Source organism: Oncorhynchus mykiss, chromosome 5 (assembly GCF_013265735.2).
Source record: "Oncorhynchus mykiss isolate Arlee chromosome 5, USDA_OmykA_1.1, whole genome shotgun sequence".
NCBI classification, from domain to species: Eukaryota; Metazoa; Chordata; class Actinopteri; order Salmoniformes; family Salmonidae; genus Oncorhynchus; species Oncorhynchus mykiss.
Genome location: NC_048569.1, coordinates 38,278,706 through 38,301,489, shown reverse-complemented (window position 1 = coordinate 38,301,489; position 22,784 = coordinate 38,278,706). Strand labels below are relative to the sequence as shown.

General features: G+C 42.9%; 1 protein-coding gene across 1 annotated transcript in view; it reads right to left on the bottom strand.

Annotated features, from left to right (window-relative positions):
* The window catches only part of LOC110523763 (WD repeat-containing protein 70), an 86,006-nt gene that overhangs the window by 14,801 nt on the left and 48,421 nt on the right, over positions 1–22,784 (bottom strand). Inside the window, exons 11-15 of the mRNA XM_021602756.2 lie at positions 16,125–16,224; positions 15,395–15,479; positions 15,036–15,174; positions 8,556–8,656; positions 1,792–1,871 (exon numbers count right to left, since the gene is read on the bottom strand). Coding sequence (XP_021458431.2) covers positions 1,792–1,871; positions 8,556–8,656; positions 15,036–15,174; positions 15,395–15,479; positions 16,125–16,224 — 505 coding nt within the window. The remainder of the gene's footprint in view (positions 1–1,791; positions 1,872–8,555; positions 8,657–15,035; positions 15,175–15,394; positions 15,480–16,124; positions 16,225–22,784) is intronic.

Sequence of the window (22,784 nt, the reverse complement as noted above, 5' to 3'; positions counted from 1 at the left end):
TCACCAAAGCCCCATATACTACCCACCATTGCGACCTGTACGCTCTCGTTGGCTGGCCCTCGCTTCATACTCGTCGCCAAACCCACTGGCTCCATGTCATCTACAAGACCCTGCTAGGTAAAGTCCCCCCTTATCTCAGCTCGCTGGTCACCATTGCATATCCCACCTGTAGCACACGCTCCAGCAGGTATATCTCTCTAGTCACCCCCAAAACCAATTCTTTCTTTGGCCGCCTCTCCTTCCAGTTCTCTGCTGCCAATGACTGGAACGAACTACAAAAATCTCTGAAACTGGAAACACTTATCTCCCTCACTAGCTTTAAGCACCAACTGTCAGAGCAGCTCACAGATTACTGCACCTGCACATAGCCCACCTATATTTTAGCCCAAACAACTACCTCTTTCCCTACTGTATTTTATTTATTTATTTATTTTGCTCCTTTGCACCCCCATTATTTTTATTTTTACTTTGCACATTCTCACATTGCAAATCTACCATTCCAGTGTTTTACTTGCTATATTGTATCTACTTTGCCACCATGGCCTTTTTGCCTTTACCTCCCTTATCTCACCTCATTTGCTCACATCGTATATAGACTTGTTTATACTGTATTATTGACTGTATGTTTGTTTTACTCCATGTGTAACTCTGTGTCGTTGTATGTGTCGAACTGCTTTGCTTTATCTTGGCCAGGTCGCAATTGTAAATGAGAACTTGTTCTCAACTTGCCTACCTGGTTAAATAAAGGTGAAATAAAAATAAAAAAGCCTATTTCTCTCATGTTCTATTGGTTTTCAAATCAACTTTCTTTCACCGTTCAGTAGGCACAATCCTAGCCATATTAGCAATCCATGCTAGTTCTTACATCTTTAGATCTCCCCTCTTTCTAGTGGATATTTTCATCTCTGTCACATGAAACCGCTAGCATGTGCAACGAACATTCGTGCTTAGCCTACTGAAGACATAATAGTTTATCAACATTTTAAGCTAAATGTTGCATCAGCCTCATTGCTTTTTAACGTTTTTTTTAATTTTTTTTTATATATATAGCCGAGGCCTACTGATTCTACTCATTCGGAATAGGCTATATCCTTCTCCACAAGCTGACCAAAAGAATAGGTCAACTGTTCTACTATGGGGGAATAGTAGATTGACATAGGCTAGTGATTTTGCTGATCGTTACTGGTCTTGTTGTTTGAGAAAAGTTACATGTGGACAGTTTTTCTAACATCTTCAATGTGTGCATGGGAATTCAGTAAGAAGAACGTTCAAATGTCCAGCGCTACATTTTCCTGACAGAAACCCTGGTGTATGTGTGTATAGTGTTCCGATTGTCTAACAAGCTTTCACAAGCCCCCCCCCACTCCACATCATGCAGTGGCTTTCTGTGTTCTGGAGCAGTGCTTTTTAGACTAGGATGGCTGTCCTTCCTGGAACACAGTAACATATGGGAGGGAGCAGGTCACTGGTGACCAGATGGTTGTAGCTGTTTCAAGGTAGCTCCTACCGCTGTAGTACCCTTGAGAAAGGCACTTAAGCCAAATTGCTCTGGTAATTGTCCACCTCGTAAACGGGACTAAATTGTATGCCTTGCACAACGACTTACCCTGAGGGAAAGAGGGTCTATAATGCCTATATGACAGTGTTAGGATCGACAGCTACCGTTGAACTTGAGTTATGACTACAAGGAGCTACTAGCTAGGAAAGAATTAAGTGATCATGGATGGTATATGGTAGGTGTGTTGTAGATCGCATACTAAATAATGCACAGGTGTGTGCTGAGGTACTTACGTGTGATGATGTAGTCTTGCGTCAGTGTCTCCGCCTGCCTCTCTTTCCTCTTGCTCTTCACCACACACAGCTTAGCTCCCCTACACACAGAGAGATAGAGGAGACACCATAGAGTTCATATTTCATTATGTGGGAGACACGGTCAGCTTTATACACCGTTCTCAAACGTGGGTGACTGTAGGTTAGATACAGTACCGGCCAGTCTCTTCTGATCTGCTCCTAACAGGATGGAGTCTAGACAACCCACTTCCGACTAGTGTTGTCGCGATACCAGAATATTGACTTCCATACTGATACCAGGTTTAATATCATGATACTCGATACCAAAATGATACTCGATTTTTAAACATTGAACAATATGTTGATAAATTGTAGAACAAAATGAACAAATAGAATATCTTCCGTTCTATATTAAATTGCTTGAAAAATAAAACACCGTATTAAATAACAGAAGAATCTTGCAAAACCATACCAGACAACAAAATCATTTAAAAAGTACATCTAAACGGTTTTAAAATATAATTTGATATACGTTAAGCTGAAGTTGCTTAGTATTGGGTCAAATGACATTCATTATACCCGAATACTTTGGTGACAAAACGGATGGCACTGTGATAGACTACATCCAGTTTGCTGAGTAGAGTGTTGGAGGTTATGTATCGCATCATGAGTGAAGGAGGCTTTGTTGCGAAATAGGAAGCCGATTCTAGATGTAATTTTGGATTGGAGATGTGAGTCTGGAAGGAGAGTTCACAGTCTAACCAGACACCTAGTGTCTGTGTTTGTAGTTGTCCACATATTCTAAGTCAGAACCGTCCAGAGTAGTTTATTAGATTTTTTTATTTTACCTTTATTTAACTAGGCAAGTCAGTTATTTTCAATGACGGCCTAGGAACAGTGGGTTAACTGCCGTTGAAGGGGCAGAACGACAGATTGTCAGCTCGGGGGTTTGAACTTGCAACCTTCCGGTTCCTAGTCCAACGCTCTAACCACTAGGCTACCCTGCCGCCCCGTGACGTTAGTCGGGCGGGAGGGTGTAGGCAGCAAAAGAGCATGCACTTAGTTTTACTAGCATTTAAAATCAGTTGAAGACTACGGAAGGAGTGTTGTATGGCATTGAAGTTTGTTTGGAGGTTTGTTAGCACAGTGTCCAAAGAAGGGCCAGATGTATACAGAATGGTGTCGTCTGCATAGAGGTGGATCAGAGAATCACCAGCAGCAAGAACGATGTCATTGATATATACAGAGAAAATAGTCGGCCCAAGAATTGAACCCTGAGGCACCCCCATAGAGACTGCCAGAGGTCCGGATGGGAGAACAGGCCCTCCGACTTGACACACTGAACTCTATCTGAGAAGTAGTTGGTGAACCAGGCGAGGCAGTCATTTGAGAAGCCAAGGCCATTGAGTCTGTTTGTTAACTTGGCTTTCAAAGATTTTCAAAAAGGCAGAGCAGGATGAATATAGGTCTATAACAGCTTGGGTCTAGACTCTAGAATGTCTCCTCCTATGAAGAGGGGTATGACCCCGGCAGCTTCCAATCTTTGGGGATCTCAGACGATACTTCAGAGAGGTTGAATAGGCTAATAATAGGGGTTGCAACAATTTTGGCTGATAATTTTTTAGAAAGAGAGAGTCTAGATTGTCTAGCCCTGCTGATTTGTAGGGATCCATATTTTGCAGCTCTTTCAGAACATCAGCTGTCTGGATTTGGGTGAAGGAGAAGCGCGCGGGGGGGGGGGGGGGGCTTTGGCAAGTTGCTGCAGGGGGTGCTGAGGTGTTTGCTGGGATAGGGGTTGCCAGGCCCCTGTTGGCCTTTGGCAATAAAAACTACCATAGAAATACAACGAATTTTGCACAGCATACTACGATTCCCAGGGTAAATTTTAACTCCCAGGATGCAATGCTCCACCCAGGGCTGCTGGTGGGCTCGTGGCTACTGCTAGCAAGCCCACAAGCCCAGACAAACAAAGTACTCTAAATATACTGCTGTCATAAGTTGAGTGCATTTCACATTACTTTTGGGTTGTCATATTATAATGCTCACATGAATGTCATGCTGAATATGTTCATGTCATTGTCACGCAAAAATAATTTGAATTTACAGTGCCTTTAGAAGTTATTCATACCTCTTGATTTATTCCACATTTTGTTGTGTTACAGCCTGAATTCAAAACCTATTAAATATACACAAAAGTTTGGGGTCACTTAGTAATGTCCTTGTTTTCAATGAAAACATACATGAAATGAGTTGCAAAATGAATAGGAAATAGTCAAGACGTTGACAAGGAAATAAATAATGATTTTTAATGATAATTTTGTACTTCAAACTTTGCTTTCGTCAAAGAATCCTCCATTTGCAGCAATTACAGCCTTGCAGACCTTTGGCATTCTAGTTGTTAATTTGTTGAGGTAATCTGAAGAGATTTCACCCTGTGTTTCCTGAAGCACCTCCCACAAGTTGGATTGGCTTGATGGGCACTTCTTACGTACCATAAAGTCATGCTCCCACAACAGCTCAATAGTGTTGAGATCTGGTGACTGTGCTGGCCACTCCATTATAGGCAGAATACCAGCTGACTGCTTCTTCCCTAAATAATTAATGCACAGTTTGGAGCTGTGCTTTGGGTCATTGTCCTGTTATAGGAGGAAATTGGCTCCAACCGTCCACAGGGCATGGCATGGAGTTACAAAGTGGAGTGATAGCTTCTCCTTCTTCAAGATCCCTTTTACCCTGTACAAATCTCCCACTTTACCACCACCAAAGCACCCCCAGACCATCACATACAGTGCCTTGCGAAAGTATTCGGCCCCCTTGAACTTTGCGACCTTTTGCCACATTTCAGGCTTCAAACATAAAGATATAAAACTGTATTTTTTTGTGAAGTATCAACAACAAGTGGGACACAATCATGAAGTGGAACGACATTTATTGGATATTTCAAACTTTTTTAACAAATCAAAAACTGAAAATTTGGGTGAGGATCTCTGAATGATCCAATGTTGACCTAAATGACTAATGATGATAAATACAATCCACCTGTGTGTAATCAAGTCTCCGTATAAATGCACCTGCACTGTGATAGTCTCAGAGGTCCGTTAAAAGCGCAGAGAGCATCATGAAGAACAAGGAACACACCAGGCAGGTCCGAGATACTGTTGTGAAGAAGTTTAAAGCCGGATTTGGATACAAAAAGATTTCCCAAGCTTTAAACATCCCAAGGAGCACTGTGCAAGCGATAATATTGAAATGGAAGGAGTATCAGACCACTGCAAATCTACCAAGACCTGGCCGTCCCTCTAAACTTTCAGCTCATACAAGGAGAAGACTGATCAGAGATGCAGCCAAGAGGCCCATGATCACTCTGGATGAACTGCAGAGATCTACAGCTGAGGTGGGAGACTCTGTCCATAGGACAACAATCAGTCGTATATTGCACAAATCTGGCCTTTATGGAAGAGTGGCAAGAAGAAAGCCATTTCTTAAAGATATCCATAAAAAGTGTTGTTTAAAGTTTGCCACAAGCCACCTGGGAGACACACCAAACATGTGGAAGAAGGTGCTCTGGTCAGATGAAACCAAAATTGAACTTTTTGGCAACAATGCAAAACGTTATGTTTGGCGTAAAAAGCAACACAGCTGAACACACCATCCCCACTGTCAAACATGGTGGTGGCAGCATCATAGTTTGGGCCTGCTTTTCTTCAGCAGGGACAGGGAAGATGGTTAAAATTGATGGGAAGATGGATGGAGCCAAATACAGGACCATTCTGGAAGAAAACCTGATGGAGTCTGCAAAAGACCTGAGACTGGGACGGAGATTTGTCTTCCAACAAGACAATGATCCAAAACATAAAGCAAAATCTACAATGGAATGGTTCAAAAATAAACATATCCAGGTGTTAGAATGGCCAAGTCAAAGTCCAGACCTGAATCCAATCGAGAATCTGTGGAAAGAACTGAAAACTGCTGTTCACAAATGCTCTCCATCCAACCTCACTGAGCTCGAGCTGTTTTGCAAGGAGGAATGGGAAAGAATTTCAGTCTCTCGATGTGCAAAACTGATAGAGACATACCCCAAGCGACTTACAGCTGTAATCGCAGCAAAAGGTGGCGCTACAAAGTATTAACTTAAGGGGGCTGAATAATTTTGCACGCCCAATTTTTCAGTTTTTGATTTGTTAAAAAAGTTTGAAATATCCAATAAATGTCGTTCCACTTCATGATTGTGTCCCACTTGTTGTTGATTCTTCACAAAAAAATACAGTTTTATATCTTTATGTTTGAAGCCTGAAATGTGGCAAAAGGTCGCAAAGTTCAAGGGGGCCGAATACTTTCGCAAGGCACTGTATGGCGTCAAGAACTCCTCCAGCATCTTTTAATTTTTTCGGGGTCTCACGAAAGTTCTTCTTTGTGATCGCAAAACCTAAACTTAGATTCGTCTGTCCATAAAACTTTTTTCCAATCTTCCTCTGTCCAGTGTCTGTTCTTTTCCCCATTTTGATCTTTTATTTTTATTGGCCAGTCTGAGATGTGGCTTTTTCTTTGCAACTCTGCCTTGCTGGCCAGCATGTTTCAGTTTTCAGCTAACATAATTGCAAAATGGATTTCTAATGATCAATTAGCCTTTTAAGATGATAAACTTGGATTAGCTAACAAAACGTGCCATTGGAACACAGGAGTGATGGTTGCTGATAATGGGCCTCTGTACGCCTATGTAGATATTCCATTAAAAATCTGCCGTTTCCAGCTACAATAGTCATTTACAACATTAACAACGTCTACACGGTAATTCTGATCAATTTGATGTTATTTTAATGGACTTAAAAAAAATATTTTCTTTCAAATACAAGGACATTTCTAAGTGACCCCAAACTTTGGAATGATAGTGTATGTTTTTTCTCACACATCTCCACACAATATCCCATCATTTAAAAAAAAAAGAATGCAAATGAAATAGAGAAATAACTAATTTGCATAAGTATTCACACCCTTGAGTCAATATGTTGTAGAAGCACCTTTGGCAGCGATTACTGCTGTGACTATTTCTGGGTAAGTCTCTAAAAGCTTGGATTGTGCAACATTCGCCCATTATTCTTTTCAAAATTCTTCAAGCTCTGTAAAATTGGTTGTTGATCATTGTTAGACAACCATTTTCATGTCTTGCCATAGATTTTCAAGTAGATTTAAGTCAAAAATGTAACTCGGCCACACAGGAACATTCACTGTCTTCTTGGTAAGCAACTTCAGTGTAGATTTGGCCTTTTAGGTTACTGTCCTGCTGAAAGGTGAATTAATCACCCAGTGTCTGGTGGAAGGCAGACAACCAGAATATCCTATAGGATTTTGCTTGTGCTTAGCTCCATTCCATTTATTTTTTATCCTGAAAAACTCCCAATTCGTTAAGCATACCCATAACATGATGCGGCCACCACTATGATTGAAAATATGGAGAATGGTACTCAGTAATGTATTGTATTTACCCCAAACATAACACTTTGTATTTAGGAATTGCTTTTCCAAATTTTTTGCAGTATTACGTTAGTGCCTTGTTGCAAACGCATGTTTTTGAATATATATTTATTGTATATATCTTGTCACTGTCAATTAGGTTAGTATTGTGGAGTAACTACAATGTTTTGATCCACCCTCAGTTTTCTCCTATCACAGCCATTAAACAAACTATTTTAAAGTCACCATTGGCCTCAGGGTGAAATAAAAGGGATATACAATGTCTGCTTTTTAAAAATTTATTTTTTTACCCATCTACCAATAGGTGCCCTTCTTTGCGAGGCATTGGAAACCTCCCTGGTCTTTGTGGTTGAATCTGTGTTTGAAATTCACTGCTCGACTAAGGGACCTTAAAGATAATTGTATGTGTGGGGTACAGAGATTAGGTAAAAATCCTGTTAAACACTATTATTGCACGCAACTTATTATTTGACTTGTTAAGCACATTTTCACTCCTGAACTTATTTAGGCTTGCTATAAGAAAGGGATTGAATATTTCAGCTTTTTTTTGTGTGTGTAGGCCAGTGAAAAAAAGTATAAATTCAATCCATTTTAAATTCAGGCTGTAAAACAACAAAATGAGGAAAAAGTCAAGGGGTGTGAAAACTTTCTGAAGGCACTGTAGTTACTAGTAGAATAACGTTACAATGCAAATGTCATGTGTGAATATATATATATTTTCAAGTCGTTTTGGAACTAAAACTCCCTTGCACTGGACGGCTTTGTAACACTTTTTGCATAGTTGTTTGGGTGGGCTGGCCCTCATCTGCTCTGCAAGGAAAGAATTCCCATATTTCGCTTCAGAAGCCATTTTTGTCAACAAGCTGTGGGCATGGAGGTATGTTTTCGTTAGAAGAAGCCATGCTGTCGGCATTTTCTCTCCCCTCGCTTGCTTCCCAAAAGTGGCTCTCGCTGTGTCAGCTGCATGCACAAGCGCAAGTAGCCTGGCTAGCTTACTACTGCCCCCTTGAGAAGACTCAGACAAATTACTAGACAGACTCAATCCTTTCAATCCGTACATGACGTGAGACTTCACATATGACAGAACTACGGAAAGTAACAAAAATTCTAGCGCCGACCCGTTTGTCATGTTCTAGTATCAAAAAAGCACCGACGTTTCAGTATACCGTGCAACACTACTTCAGACCAATTATCATTTCTCAATGGGAGTTTGTACAGTAAAAACTCGTCATGTAAAAACATAACTTCCGTCCGCAGCTACCGTAAAGGTAAGCATTCTCAGCGCAGCGTACCTGTGACTCTTGACAGGGTCGTAGTAGACCTTAGCCAGTCCGTTTCCAGTCCCCACCATAATCTGATTCAGCTTGGGATGCCAGAGACACCGCACCACACCCTGAAAAAGACACAAAGAGAAACAGACAGGAGATGAGCTTTTCAGAAACATGGTGAACATTCGATTGTAACATGCAACATTCTTAGTGATAACCGCTGGAGCGGACACAGGCAGGTTTTTAACTGTCGGAGTGGTCTCTGCATTAGCTGACTATATTTGGTCGTCAGGACGCGGCCTGGATCCTTCAGTCTGTGTATGACAGATGGCTCGCTGCCAAGGGCAAATGTGACCACGCTCATCCAGAGTGTGTGTGTGTGGTGTTTGTGTGTATGCAAAAGTGTTTAGCAGTGATGAAGCACCTACGAGTGCATGTGTGTAGAGACTTCCAGTTGATAGGTTGAAATTCTGAGAGTTGCAAAGCAGATTTGTGGCAGCTAACACAGTAGCGGCTGGACAGTAGTGGCTGGACGTTGGGATTTTTCTGAATGTAGAACAGAATCCTCAGGCTATTTTGAGCTCTCTTCATCCCTCTCTCAAAGACCCTATTTGTAACAGTGTGGCCAAAACAGGGGCCAAAACAGAGGAATGGAAGAGGATGCATTGCTCTCACGCATAGGGATGGCACAATTAGCGTACAACCGTGTAACCGACGGTTGTAGACGAAAACCGCAATGAAAATAAAATATCCTTCATAACAGTAAAATGTCAAGTGTTCCATGAGCTGAAATAAAAAGACCCCAGAAATGTTTCATACGCACAAAAAGCTTATTTCTCTCAAACTTTCTGCACAAATGTGTTTACATCCATGTTAGTGAGCATTTCTCCTTTGCCAAGATAATCCTTCCACTTGCATATCATTACACAGGTGCATCTTGTGCTGGGGACAATAAAAGGCCACTTTAAAATGTGCAGTTTTGTCACACAACACAATGCCACAGATGTCTCACGTTTTGGGGGCTTGTACAATTGGTATGCTGACTGCAGGAATGTCCACCAGTGCTATTGCAAGATAATAGAATGTTAATTTCTCTTCCATAAGCCGCCTCCAACGTTGTTTTAGAGAATTTGGCAGTACATCCAACCGGCCTCACAATCGTAGACCACATGTAACCACCCCAGCCCAGAACCACCACATCCGGCTTCTTCACCTGTGGGATCGTCGTCCTCCCCAGGGTCTTAAAATGACTGCAGTTCGGCGTCGTAACCAACTTTAGTGGGAAAATGCTCACCTTCGATGGCCACTGGCATGCTAGAGAAGTGTGTTCTCCACGGATGAATGTATGGCGTCGCTTAGGCGAGCGGTTTACTGATTCCAATGTTGTGAACAGAGCGCATGGTGTCGGTGGGGTTATGGTATGGGCAGGCATAAGCTACGGACAACGAACACAATTGCATTTTATCGATGGCAATTTGAATGCACAGAGATACTGTTGACATCCTGAGGCCCATTGTCGTGCCATTCATCCGCCGCCATCACCTCATGTTTCAGCTTGATAAAGGCTCTGTACACAATTCCTGGAAAATGGCCCAGTTCTTCCATGGCCTGCATACTCACCAGACATGTCACCCATTGAGCATGTTTGGGATGCTCTGGGTCAATGTGTATGACAGCGTGTTCCAGTTCCTGCCAACATCCAGCAACTTCGCACTGCCATTGAAGAGGAGTGGGACAACATTCCATAGGCAACAATCAACAGCCTGATCAACTCTATGCGAAGGAGAGGTCGCGCTGCGTGAGGAAAATGGTGGTCCCACAAGATACTGACTGGTTTTCTGATCCACACCCCAACCTTTTTCATAAGGTATCTGTGACCAACAGATGCATGTCTGTATCCCCAGTCGTGAAATCAATAGATTAGGGCCTAATGAATATATTTCAATTGACTGATTTCCTGATATGAACTGCAACTCAGTAAAATCTTTGAAATTGTTGCATGTTGCATTTATATTTGTATTCAATGTACATAGACCGTGGTCATTTGTCTGGCCAATTACCGTCATCCAAAATTCCATGACCGTCAGAGCCCTACTCGCTCACACTGAGGTGCAATTTTCTCTATGCATGACTGTCTGTGTGACAGAGAGGGAGGAATAATGATGATTTTTTAGTTCACAAAGGATAGCGTTTTGTATTAAAATGAATCATGAAAATGGTTTATGAATGATGCTGGGCAGTACTACAAGCAGAGACCATGGATGGAGTATTAGTGTGGATGTGGAAATCAGTGGCCCAGTGGGGGATGGGACAGGATGGGGACGGTTAGGACTAGGTGTGGTGTGCTGTGGGGAGGGTCTGTGACTGGTTGAAAGCTGCTTAACGCCCAGCTGTTCAGCTTCCCACCGGACTCCAGTTGGTAAGGGGACCAACACACAGCAACCAAAACATACACATACTATTAGGAACTCACCTATTCCCACAATACCTATGCATTACACATCATGCACTTACATAAACACAGTCAGCCAAACAGCCCCTCACCACAACATCCCAGATCCTCAAACACTTGCCTAGCAGACCCCCGAGGCACCTCCAGCAGCTCTGTGGTGACGGGTGAGTGAGTGGACATGTCAGGGTTAATCTACCCCACTGACCATGTGGCAAAGTAATTGATGATTTAGAAAGATCTAGAAAATGCTCCCAATCAGAACTTTAAGAAATGTGAAATGTGTAAACATGCTGCACAAACGTATCTGGACAGAACTGTGTGTGTGTGTGTATAGTGTAATGAACCAAAGCGCCCCTTGTAGAGATGCTTCAATGACAATCAATGGGCAGTGTGTAAAACAGCCTATCATGGTCGCTATGGTACCGGAGTACATCAATCACATCACATGCATAGCATTGAGGAATTCCGTTCCACTCCAGTGGAGCTCAATCACAGTTCAGAGACTTGACCCAGCAGCATCCCAACACAGGCAAGAACCAAGTAGAACCGAGCCTAGCAGAGCTCAGCCCAACACAGGCAAGATCAGCAGAACCAAGACCAGCAGAACAAGTCCGATCCAACCCAACTGACTCAGCCCAGCCAGGTATGGCCCAGCCCAAGCCAGCAGAGCTATACGGTAGCCTCGCTGAGCAGTAGAGGGTTCCAATGTGGATACTCAGAGCCGTGTGTTTACAGTGTGGGGAATACACTGTTTACACTCCTACTCCCCACAATGTTGTAAGGACACATCCATACAAAGCCTAACTATCACCCCCCTTTTCCCCATGCCACAGCTGACTATTAACCCACAGCAGACAGAAATATAGCGTTGGTGCCATCAAATGGGAAAATCTCTATGAAAGTATCCGAATTTGCCTGAGCACCCCATAACTGAAATCAGAATGACCTCCAGATAGGCCCTTGTGGAGGAGCGACGTACTGAGCCACAAAGAGGAGAACCACCATGGACATTGGCCAACCTTCCACCCTCCTCACACTAAAGATGAAAGCATCTCTATCAAAGAGCAGGAGAGGAAGGCTACTGTTCGAGAGCCATCAAGTGTGAGAAGTGAAGTGTTGCGAGTGCAGACATCAACACACAGATGTGACACACACTATGAGAATGTGAGGCTGGGACAACGCCTCACCGACACACAACACCCAGCCACCAGAAATAAATACCCATTACACCCACGGGGTCTTTGCCATTTCTCCCCAGAGGAATCTCCCGTAGGGTTCCCGGGACTGCTACATCCACCAGTACTCTCACTGATAGGTATATCTCAGAGGTATTTCCCACTGTACCTCAGCTGGAGTGAGTCTGTGAGTCCTCACCTGGTTCATGCCCGTTGTCATCGACAGAGATAACCTTAGAGTGGCTGGAGTATTTACCTAACCCAGGCTAAAAACTCCTCCACGCCATAGCACAGCCTATGCCCCTGGTCCAAGGGTTATGAAGACTGTTTAGTCGGAGATGATTGGTAGCCCTGCCTTTCACTCGACCGTCTGGTCGCTTCATATAGACAGCACTTAAATTCTTAACCCATCTCAGAGCGGGGACGGCTGGTGTAAACACAGTAAACAGCTCATTGGGCAGGTCCCTCGAGTGCACGTCGCCCCAGAAATAACTACATCTGCTGCAAAGACAAACGTTTAACACCTCAGAGCTTTGCTTATCTGATTTGGAATGGGGTAGGTACTAAATATACATGGGTACATGCACTTAAGAGTTGTGTCTCTCTCTCTCTCTGTAGGCTGTGCCAGGCCGGCTGTCAAACATACATGGAGAGGAGACGGCAGCCGGCTGGCAGGTAGGGTGCAACGCGACCACTGTAAACCCCCAGAGGATAGGAGAACCTAGCTGTCCAGCCTGGACCAGAGGATACTGAGTTAGCCTCTGTCAGACCTCACTGTTTTGACTTCACATACACTCTGATAAATCCACTGGAGGGTCGGGGTGGGCGGGAGAGAGAGAGAGAGCAAGGAGAGGTGGAAAGGGATTGGTAGAAGAGAGGAGAATGGAAAAAGAGCTGCGCTGCGCATACTTTACTGTACCACATGACACAGAGAGAACATTCTTTCAACCTGGGGCTGGCGGTGTGGTTTCAATTCTCCACAGACAGAGCTCTCTCTCTCTCACAGCAGCCTTCTGATCTGGATCCCCATCTACCCTGGTGAAGGGAGCTATTCTGATCAGCTAATGCCAGACAGACGCTGCAGTGGAGTGTCAGTGAGAAGAGCGTCTGGAGCTGCTGTATCTCCAGAAGATCATTTTTACACCTACGTGCCCTTTGCCTTGGCAACAAGTAGCATGTACAGAAGGTTCCCTACATGCTAGATTGCAGAGTACATTACTTCACATGTACATTAATATGTGAATGGACTATACAATGTTTTGCTAGTTAGACCAGTTAATTCTCTATCCAATGTTTAATGAATCAATTGGAAAAGCATCTTCTGCCAACACTTGATGAGGTTGATTGGCAGAGAGTAGAGTTACATTATGCATCTCTTTCCTGGCTTGGCTCGGCCCCAAACCGTGTTCCTGACTCTTTTCTCCTGGCTTGGATGGGTTGAGCTGGGTTTTCCAGTTGTCCCTGCACTGAAAGATGATCGCGCTACTGGCAAACCACAGAGTTGGGGGAAACATCAGTATTCTGCTCTCATTCAGAGATAGCACAGGTGGCCATGTTTAGACCCACAGCCATAACTCAAGGCAGATGCTTAAAGAGAAAAGGCTAACACTGTTGAAATGTAGCAAGGATATATGTAGGCTAATTCTGATGTTCAGACACACATGCATGGCTTGAATTAAATGACGTGATACAAAGGTGAAACAAAGCTTAAGGTCACTTGTTCCGTGAATTGTTCATAATGAAATCTACATATCAACAGGGAGGGGAGGGGCTGTGTGGGCCTCTATAATAACACACATTTTCAACCAGCAGGACTGTTAAAACAGAACTTGGCCATCAAAAAACCCTCACTGCTACTTACACAAGGCGACAGAACCAGTAGACACCAGGCCTGAGGGATTAAGTTTAGCGTTCAGCAGTATCAGAACTTACTAAGAGTTCAGCAGTATCTACAGTATCAGAACTTACTAAGAGAGTTCAGCAGGATCTACAGTATCAGAACTTACTAAGAGTTCAGCAGTATCTACAGTATCAGAACTTACTAATATAGTTCAGGAGTATCTACAGTATCAGAACTTACTAAGAGTTCAGCAGTATCTACAGTATCAGAACTTACTAATAGAGTTCAGCAGTATCTACAGTATCAGAACATACTAAGAGTCCAGCAGTATCTACAGTATCAGAACTTACTAAGAGTTCAGGAGTATCTACAGTATCAGAACTTACTAAGAGTTCAGCAGTATCTACAGTATCAGAACGTACTAAGAGTTCAGGAGTATCTACAGTATCAGAACTTACTAAGAGTTCAGCAGTATCTACAGTATCAGAACTTACTAATATAGTTCAGGAGTATCTACAGTATCAGAACTTACTAATATAGTTCAGCAGTATCTACAGTATCAGAACTTACTAATATAGTTCAGGAGTATCTACAGTATCAGAACTTACTAAGAGTTCAGCAGTATCTACAGTATCAGAACGTACTAATAGAGTTCAGCAGTATCTACAGTATCAGAACTTACTAATAGAGTTCAGCAGTGTGCACTATTCCCCAGGATAACCCTCCTATCCTGCCTGTACAGTCACAGTAGTGGTTGTAAAGTAGCTCTAACCCCTGCTGGGGATAATTAATCTTGGGTTAAATGGGAAATTACCTTAAACCCCTTAATCTGAACAGACAAGACTTATTTCCTGCCCAAATGAGAGCTTACACTGATGTAGGAGAGTTTTAAGATGGAACACAAGGACAAACCCCAAATCCTGAGAGGAAATGACATTTCAGGGACTTTCTAGGTAAGTCTGCAATACTGCCTCTGTTGCAATCTACATAAATGAATGTTTTTAGTGTTGCAGTCAGAGTTAAATAATGTTTCTCACCGCGTTGGTGACATCTATCTCATAAACCTTCTGGAAGGAGGCTCTGTCAAAGAACACCAGCTTCCCGTTGCCCTCGTCCTTCTTCACCGACGTCCCCGTCACCAGCAGCTTGTCATCAGGGCTGAAACAGCAGTCTGTCCTGTTCGGGACACAGTCACACACCACACTTCAGCCAGCTGATACTAGACAAGCACATTTATTTTTTATTTTTAAGTCATGTCCTTCAGTTGTTCTCAGGAACTGTACCCTGCACATGTAGGTAGTACCAACCAGTTATATTAAAGTAATCACAGGCAATCCCATATAGAGTGTTCAAATCACCAATGATTAATCAAGGGAATAACGACAGGAGTACTCACATGGAGAAGAAGGCGGAAAGCCCTGTAGCCACATTCAGAGGCTTCTTGAAGTTACGGATGTCCCAGGTCTTTAGAGTGTCATCACCTGGCAGAGAAAATGGAAGTTATTCAAGAGGTATTGTAATTATTTCACGGTGCACTGATGTACAACTCTCTCCTGTGTTACTTACCATAGGTCACACAGTCTGGTCAGTCATGTACAGTAAAATACCGTTCGTTCTTAACGCAACAGTGACCTTACGGGGAACTATAATGGTTAAGGAACACTGGCACCCTGATGAGAGAGTCAACACAGGCATGATCTAAGGCTGAGGCATCTCGGGCCAAGCATACAGCCCACTCAGAGGGACGTACGGCTAGAACAGAACACACGCCAAGACGGAGGAAACCCCTCTGCTTCTGTGTATGGAAGATCTGCATGTGTGCTGCACAGCTTCGCTGATGGTGACAGACTGGCTGTCTTTATTTGCACTTTGGGGAAGAGATGAGCTCTTTCCCCGCTGAAACAACAGACTTGTGGATGCGTGTTCAGACATGACATCTCCCCTGAAAGCATGGGGTCAGGGCTGGGGCAGAGGGACTAGCTCCAATGTATACACACACAGGCACAGAGCTACAGTACAGTGTTGTTGAACGCACAGTCAGGCAACACTGATGTCCATGTTATACTGGTGGTGTACTGTAGTAAGGAGGAAATGGGTAAGTAGTGAGGCAGGCTGATAGATCCCACCTCCTCGAGAGGCCAGTGTTGTCCCGTCGTAGGAGAAGGTGAGACAGGAGGTGTCTGTTCCTGGGGCGTGGGCCTGGCGACAGTGGAACTTGGTGTGGACCTGAGGGTGAAGAGGATAGAGGTCAAAAGGTATGACAAGTAAAGGTGACCCAACATTCACATAGACATCGTATCAGACCGAACATCCCAGGACATCGTCTCAGTGGCGGAAGTGCTGTAGCAAATGCATGTTCCCTAGACTGTCAATCACCTTTGGTGAACTTCTAAACGTTCTTCTAGAAGTTTTCTGTCACCAACGGATGTTGAACTCTTACCACTCCAGTAACATAAAGACTTATTCATGCTCCATCTCTTCAAGACAACATACGGTTTCAATTTGCTCCTAAAACACCGTACCCTCAAAACCACCATGTTGTACGATACGCTCAGACCTTTGCAGACGGTACAGACACAGTGTGTGATTTTAGACTCTGGGGGTTTACCTTGGCAAGCTGAGCTGCCCGACTACTAGTCTTTTATTTTTCTCGATTTAAATCCGAAACACATAATCATAACTCAAGACGTATGTCCCACACCACAATACATAGCAGATAAACCACTTTGTCCTAACCCTTTTAAGGCATTTAGGTTGGAAAGCTTACAAGACTTTACATGTGACTGGGGTCAGTCATAGTGACGTCAATAACACTGTAAACACCATGTGTCAGGGGCGTCATACATTTGCACAGACATATCAATACTAAAACGAAAACATGGTTGACATTGCAGCATGTGACGTGATCAACACGTGCCACTCGCACCATGGAAGCCACATGATTTTTCAGCCCAGTGTCAAATCTATTGAGGGCTCTCAAACGGCCTGACAGTGCTAATGCTGGCTAAAACGCCCTCACTGGTTAAAAAAGCTGATACAACAGAATTTCACTTTGAGTAGTGCTTTTATAGATCATCTATTGAAAAGCTGTTTATGAGTCTCGGGGGGGGGGGGGGGTTGACGTGTAGTACATTTAAGATACAGATTGTTTAGATAAAAGCCAATCAGACTGACAAGCGGCCATGTGAAGTCAAGTTCATCCACCAACATTCATCTCAGCTCCCTAATCATGTCCACGCTGAAGCAGACTGCAGCAATCCAAGATAGCCTCCCATCCAACGTGGTTCCTGTGTGCTCCACTGCATCAGCTCCTGTTGCGGCAGAGGCGCTGTGTGTCAAGGTCCACAGGTCTAGACTATTGGCATTGCCCCAATGTGCCTTCAGGATGGAATGGCAAGGAGAGTTATAGCTTTTGCTCCACAGCACTAAACCAAAGCCACTCAGACCGATGAGAAACAACACGGAGGAGGAACACATTTGCAAAACCCAGCACACACAGAGTAATAAAAAAAAAAAAGTAGATTACCAGAATAGAATGATATATTATAAACTGGGTGGTTGGAGTCCTGAATGTTGGTTTATCAGATCGGGTACCATGGGTATGACAAAATAGTACTTTGTGCTGTTCTAATAATGTTGGTAACCAGTTTATAATAGCATTAAGGCACCTCTGGGGTTTGTGGTATATGGTCAATATACCACGGCTAAGGGCTGTATCCAGGCACTCCTTAGCTGTGGTATATTGGCCATATACCACACCTCCTAGGGCCTTATTGCTTAATTACTGTATATCATAGCGAATCTCGGCTTTACCTGTGCTGAGTACAACCAGACTACCCACATAAATCACAACCAGACAGCTTTCAGTACTGACAAAAAGGACTTCCCAGCACTCAAACATACACAACCTGGATTTATGTATGTAAACCTTAACCATAACGATAACCAAACACATCAATGGTAAATTAAATATAGCAACAAAGGAATTTCAGTCAGAGAGCGAGAGAAGGAATTTGAAATGGAGGGATGGTGGGATAAAGTAGAGGGAAAAGATAAGAGAGCTAGAGAAAGAAAGAGCAATATTGCCAGAAAAGGAGACAGAGGAATGAAACAGGTGGTGCTGTATTGACGAGCGAGGGAACAGGGTCATAAGCACCATAGTAAGTGGAGGGAAGTCATTAAGCTGGGAAAGAAATAGAACGCTGCTGTATACTTTCAGCTTCAGATAACACACACATCATCCACTCACTGCGTTTTATCACTCAACGTCTCTCTCCGTCTATTCCAGTCCTCTCTACCATTTGGCCTCAACTACTTATTTTCTTTTATCTCTCAAGTATCTCATATCCTCTGGGGCAAATGGTTTTTGAAGAGTGATTGCTAAAAGCTTCACTTGTATATGTTTGTTTTTTTCATGTTCAAAAGTTTAGAATGTTAAATGAACAACAGGGGAAAAATCTCAACACAGAGAGAGGTATGACCGGGACAATATCTGGAAGCCCAGCACTCTTTTTAACCTACAAATAATTCATTTTGCATACCAGAAAAAGTACATTAGCTTTTCAAGCTGTAATGAATGTGAAAACCAAGCACTAAGGTCATATTTTGGGTCAAATGATCTCATTTACGAGATCCTAGATATTCTTGCAAATTAAGAAGTCCTTACTTTTGCTAAACAGAGCAATGTGACCCCTGGTTGAGCTATGGGAACTGGGGTCGTTATTCTCCCAGCCCAAAACACAGACATGAGGTAAGCCTTGTTACAGGGAGATTTGATTACTGTTGACATGACATATTCATCCCTTTTCCTGCACCGCTCTCATCAGTAGAGGAATGGGAAAGGTGAGGGGAGAGACAGAGAGAAGGGGGGGGGGGGGGGGGGGGGGGTGGGGTAGCAGCAACATAGTTACAGCTTCAACCAGGAAAGGGTCTTCTGAGAACTGGGAACCCTGCTGAGATACAGCAGAGCACCAAATTCTTCTCATTTCACTCCTCGGGCTGGAGAAAGAAGCTTCCTAATAGTGATCTAGAATTTTTACAATTATTTTACCTTTATTTAACTAGGCAAGTCAGTTAAGAACAAATTCTTATTTTCAATGATGGCCTAGGAACAGAATCACACTGACTTATAGGTATCTCACCTAAGGCATGGGGAGTATCAACCGTCATTGTACCAATCAATCACACAATGCATTTGTGTTATTTCAATCCAATCCTATACTGTGTATTTGCCGACTACATTCTTACAGGTTTTAATATGTGTTCATTTCCTGATGTTGGTTTGCTTCCAGTGTTAAGCCTAGCTTCCTGTTCTGCACCAGGTTGTAAAACTCGACTCTTCGTTTGAAGCCTGTCTCAGATTTCTCACTCTCCCCTTCCTCAGTATGGAGCAATAGGTGGCACCTCTCTATGAATCCCTGTCCCACACACACACACTAAATTATATGCATGGATGAAAACAGTTTGGGCTCAGAGCCTACAACTAGAGGTTGACCGATTAATCGGCATGGCTCATTAATTAGGGCCGATTTCAAGTTTTCATAACAATCGGTAATCGACAATGTAATCGGACTATAGCCGATTACATTGCACTCTACGAGGAGCCTGCGTGGCAGGGTTCACCACCTGTTACGCAAGTGCAGCAATAAGCCAAGGTAAGTTGCTAGCTAGCATTAAACTTATCTTATAAAAAACAATCAATCTTAACATAATCACTAGTTAACTACACATGGTTGATGATAATACTAATAATAAAAAAGCAGTTGTTGCACCAATGTACCGAACCATAAACGTCAATGCGTTTCTTAAAATCAATACAAGTATATATTTTTTTAAACCTGCATATTTAGTTAAAAGAAATTAATGTTAGCAGGCAATATTAACTAATTATGTCACTTCTCTTGTGAAAGCAGAGTCAGGGTATATGCAGCAGTTTGAGCTGCCTGGCTCATTGCGAACTGTGTGAAGACCGTGATAAATTTGCCAGGATTTACATTATTATGACATAACATTGAATGTTGTGCAATGTAACAGCAATATTTAGACTTACGGTTGCCACCCGTTAGATAAAATATGGAACGGTTCCGTATTTCACTGAAAGAATAAATGTTTTGTTTTCGAAATAATAGGTTTCCCGGATTTGATCATATTAATGACCCAAGGCTCGTATTTCTGTGTGTTTATTATATTATAATTAAGTCTATGATTTGATATTTGATAGAGCAGTCTGATTGAGCGGTGGTTGGCAGCAGCAGATTCGTAAGCATTCATTCAAACAGCACTTTCCTGCGTTTGCCAGCTACTCTTCACAATGCTTGAAGCACAGCGCTGTTTATGACTTCAAGCCTATCAACTCCTGAGATTAGGCTGGCAATACTATAGTGCCTATAAGAACATCCAATAGTCAAAGGTATATGGAATACAAATGGTATTTAGAAAAATAGTCCTATAATTTCTCTAATAACTACAACCTAAAACTTCTTAACTGGGAATATTGAAGACTCATGTTAAAAGGAACCACCAGCTTTCATATGTTCTCATGTTCTGAGCAAGGAACTTAAACGTTAGCTTTCTTACATAGCACATATTGCACTTTTACTTTCTTCTCCAACACTTTGTTTTTGCATTATTTAAACCAAATTTAACATGTTTCCTAAATTGATTTTATTTATGTAGTATATTAAGTTAAAATAAAAGTGTTCATTCAGTATTGTTGTAATTGTCATTATTACAAATATATATATATTAAAATAGGCCGATTAATCGCTATCGGCTTTTTTGGTCCTCCAATAATAGGTATCGGCGTTGAAAAATCATAATTCGGTCGACCTCCACCTACAACGCTGATCCCTGGGACATCACCAGAGATTTCACACATTTTCATCAAGGGTTGGGGGTGTTGTGGTGTATGACCAGGCCCAGGGTCAGGCCACAGGAGATGGGCTAGGTTTCATCTAGAGGTCGACCGATTAATTGGAAATCGGTATTTTTGGACACCGATAAGGCAGATTAAAAAGAAAAATAATCGCCTTTATTTAACTAGGCAAGTCAGTTAAGAACACATTCTTATTTTCAATGACGGCCTAGGAACGGTGGGTTAACTGCCTTGTTCAGGGGCAGAACGACACATTTTTACCTTGTCAGCTCGGGGATTCAATCTTGCAACCTTACGGTTAACTAGTCCAACGCTCTAACCACCTGCCTCTCATTGCACTCCACGAGGAGCCTGCCTGTTACGCGAATGCAGTAAGAAGCTAAGGTAAGTTGTTAGCTAGCATTAAACTTATCTCATAAAAACAATCAACAATCATAATCACTCGTTAACTACACATGGTTGATGATATTACTAGTTTATCTAGCGTGTCCTGCGTTGCATATAATCGATGCGGTGGGCATTCGTGGAAAAAGGACCGTCGTTGTGCCAACGTGTACCTAACCATAAACATCAAAGCCTTTCTTAAAATCAATACACAAGTATATATTTTTTAAACCTGCATATTAAGCTAAAAAAAATCCTGGTTAGCAGGCAATATTAACCAGGTGAAATTGTGTCACTTCTCTTGCGTTCATTGCGCGCAGAGTCTGTATGAGTCTGTATGTTATTATGTTATAATTAAGTCTATGATTTGATAAAGCAGTCTGACTGAGCGATGGTAGGCAGCATCAGGCTCGTAAGCATTCATTCAAACAGCACTTTCGTGCGTTTTGGCAGCAGCAGCTCTTCGCTGTGCTGCAAGCATTGAGCTGTTTATGACTTCAAGCCTATCAACTCACGAGATTAGGCTGGTGTAACCGATGTGAAATGGCTAGCTAGTTAGCGGGGTGCGCGCTAATATCGTTTCAAACGTCGCTCGCTCTGAGACTTGGAGTGGACGTTCCCCTCCCCGCAGCTTTTGTGGAGCGCTGCTTCGAGGGTGGCTGTTGTCGATGTGTTCCTGGTTCGAGCCCAGGTAGGGGCGAGGAGAGGGACGGAAGCTATACTGTTACACTGGCAATACTAAAGTGCCTATAAGAACATCCAATAGTCAAAGGTATATGAAATACAAATGGTAGAGAGAGAAATAGTCCTATAATTCCTATAATAACTACAACCTAAAACTTCTTACCTGGGAATATTGAAGACTCATGTTAAAAGGAACCACCAACCACCATTTCTCTAAGTCATAAAGCCTTAGCCAAAATGCAGGGAATAAAATCTCTTCACTTTAGGATGTAGAAACAGGTTAAGAACCATATTGGAGGCTGTCAGTGGCATTCCTTTGCCATAAGGCAAATCTCCCAGTTCCCTGACTGGCTGGCTGCTAGTCTACCAGTCCCAGCTGTGATGGAGGCTGTGATATTGTGGTATTGTGTCTGTAGGAGGCAGGATGCATTCAGCCAGCCAGACAGGCCCAGCTGGGGCAGTTTGTTCACACTCCAAAGGGTTCCCTGAAGACAGGATCGTAAAGAACGCTGAGTAGCTGCTCCAGCTTTCTGTCAGGGCCTGGGCTTCTCCTTGAAACATTTTCATTGGGCCTGTGTTTTTAGACCTTTGCAGGCAGTTCCTAGCCAAAGTCCCTGGCCCAATCTTTTATGGCCCTGGGATTTACTGGTTTACAGTGACACTGTGCAGAGTCACATTGCTGCTGCGTTGAGGTCCCATTAGGCCAGTGACTGCAAATGATGTGTTGGCCAGCTCTGGTCCGTTTACCCAGGCAGGTATACAGTGTGTGATTAGAATAAAAACAGGATGGAGGTTTATCACCAAATTTGACTTCATGTCGTCACAATATGCATATGAACAGTAT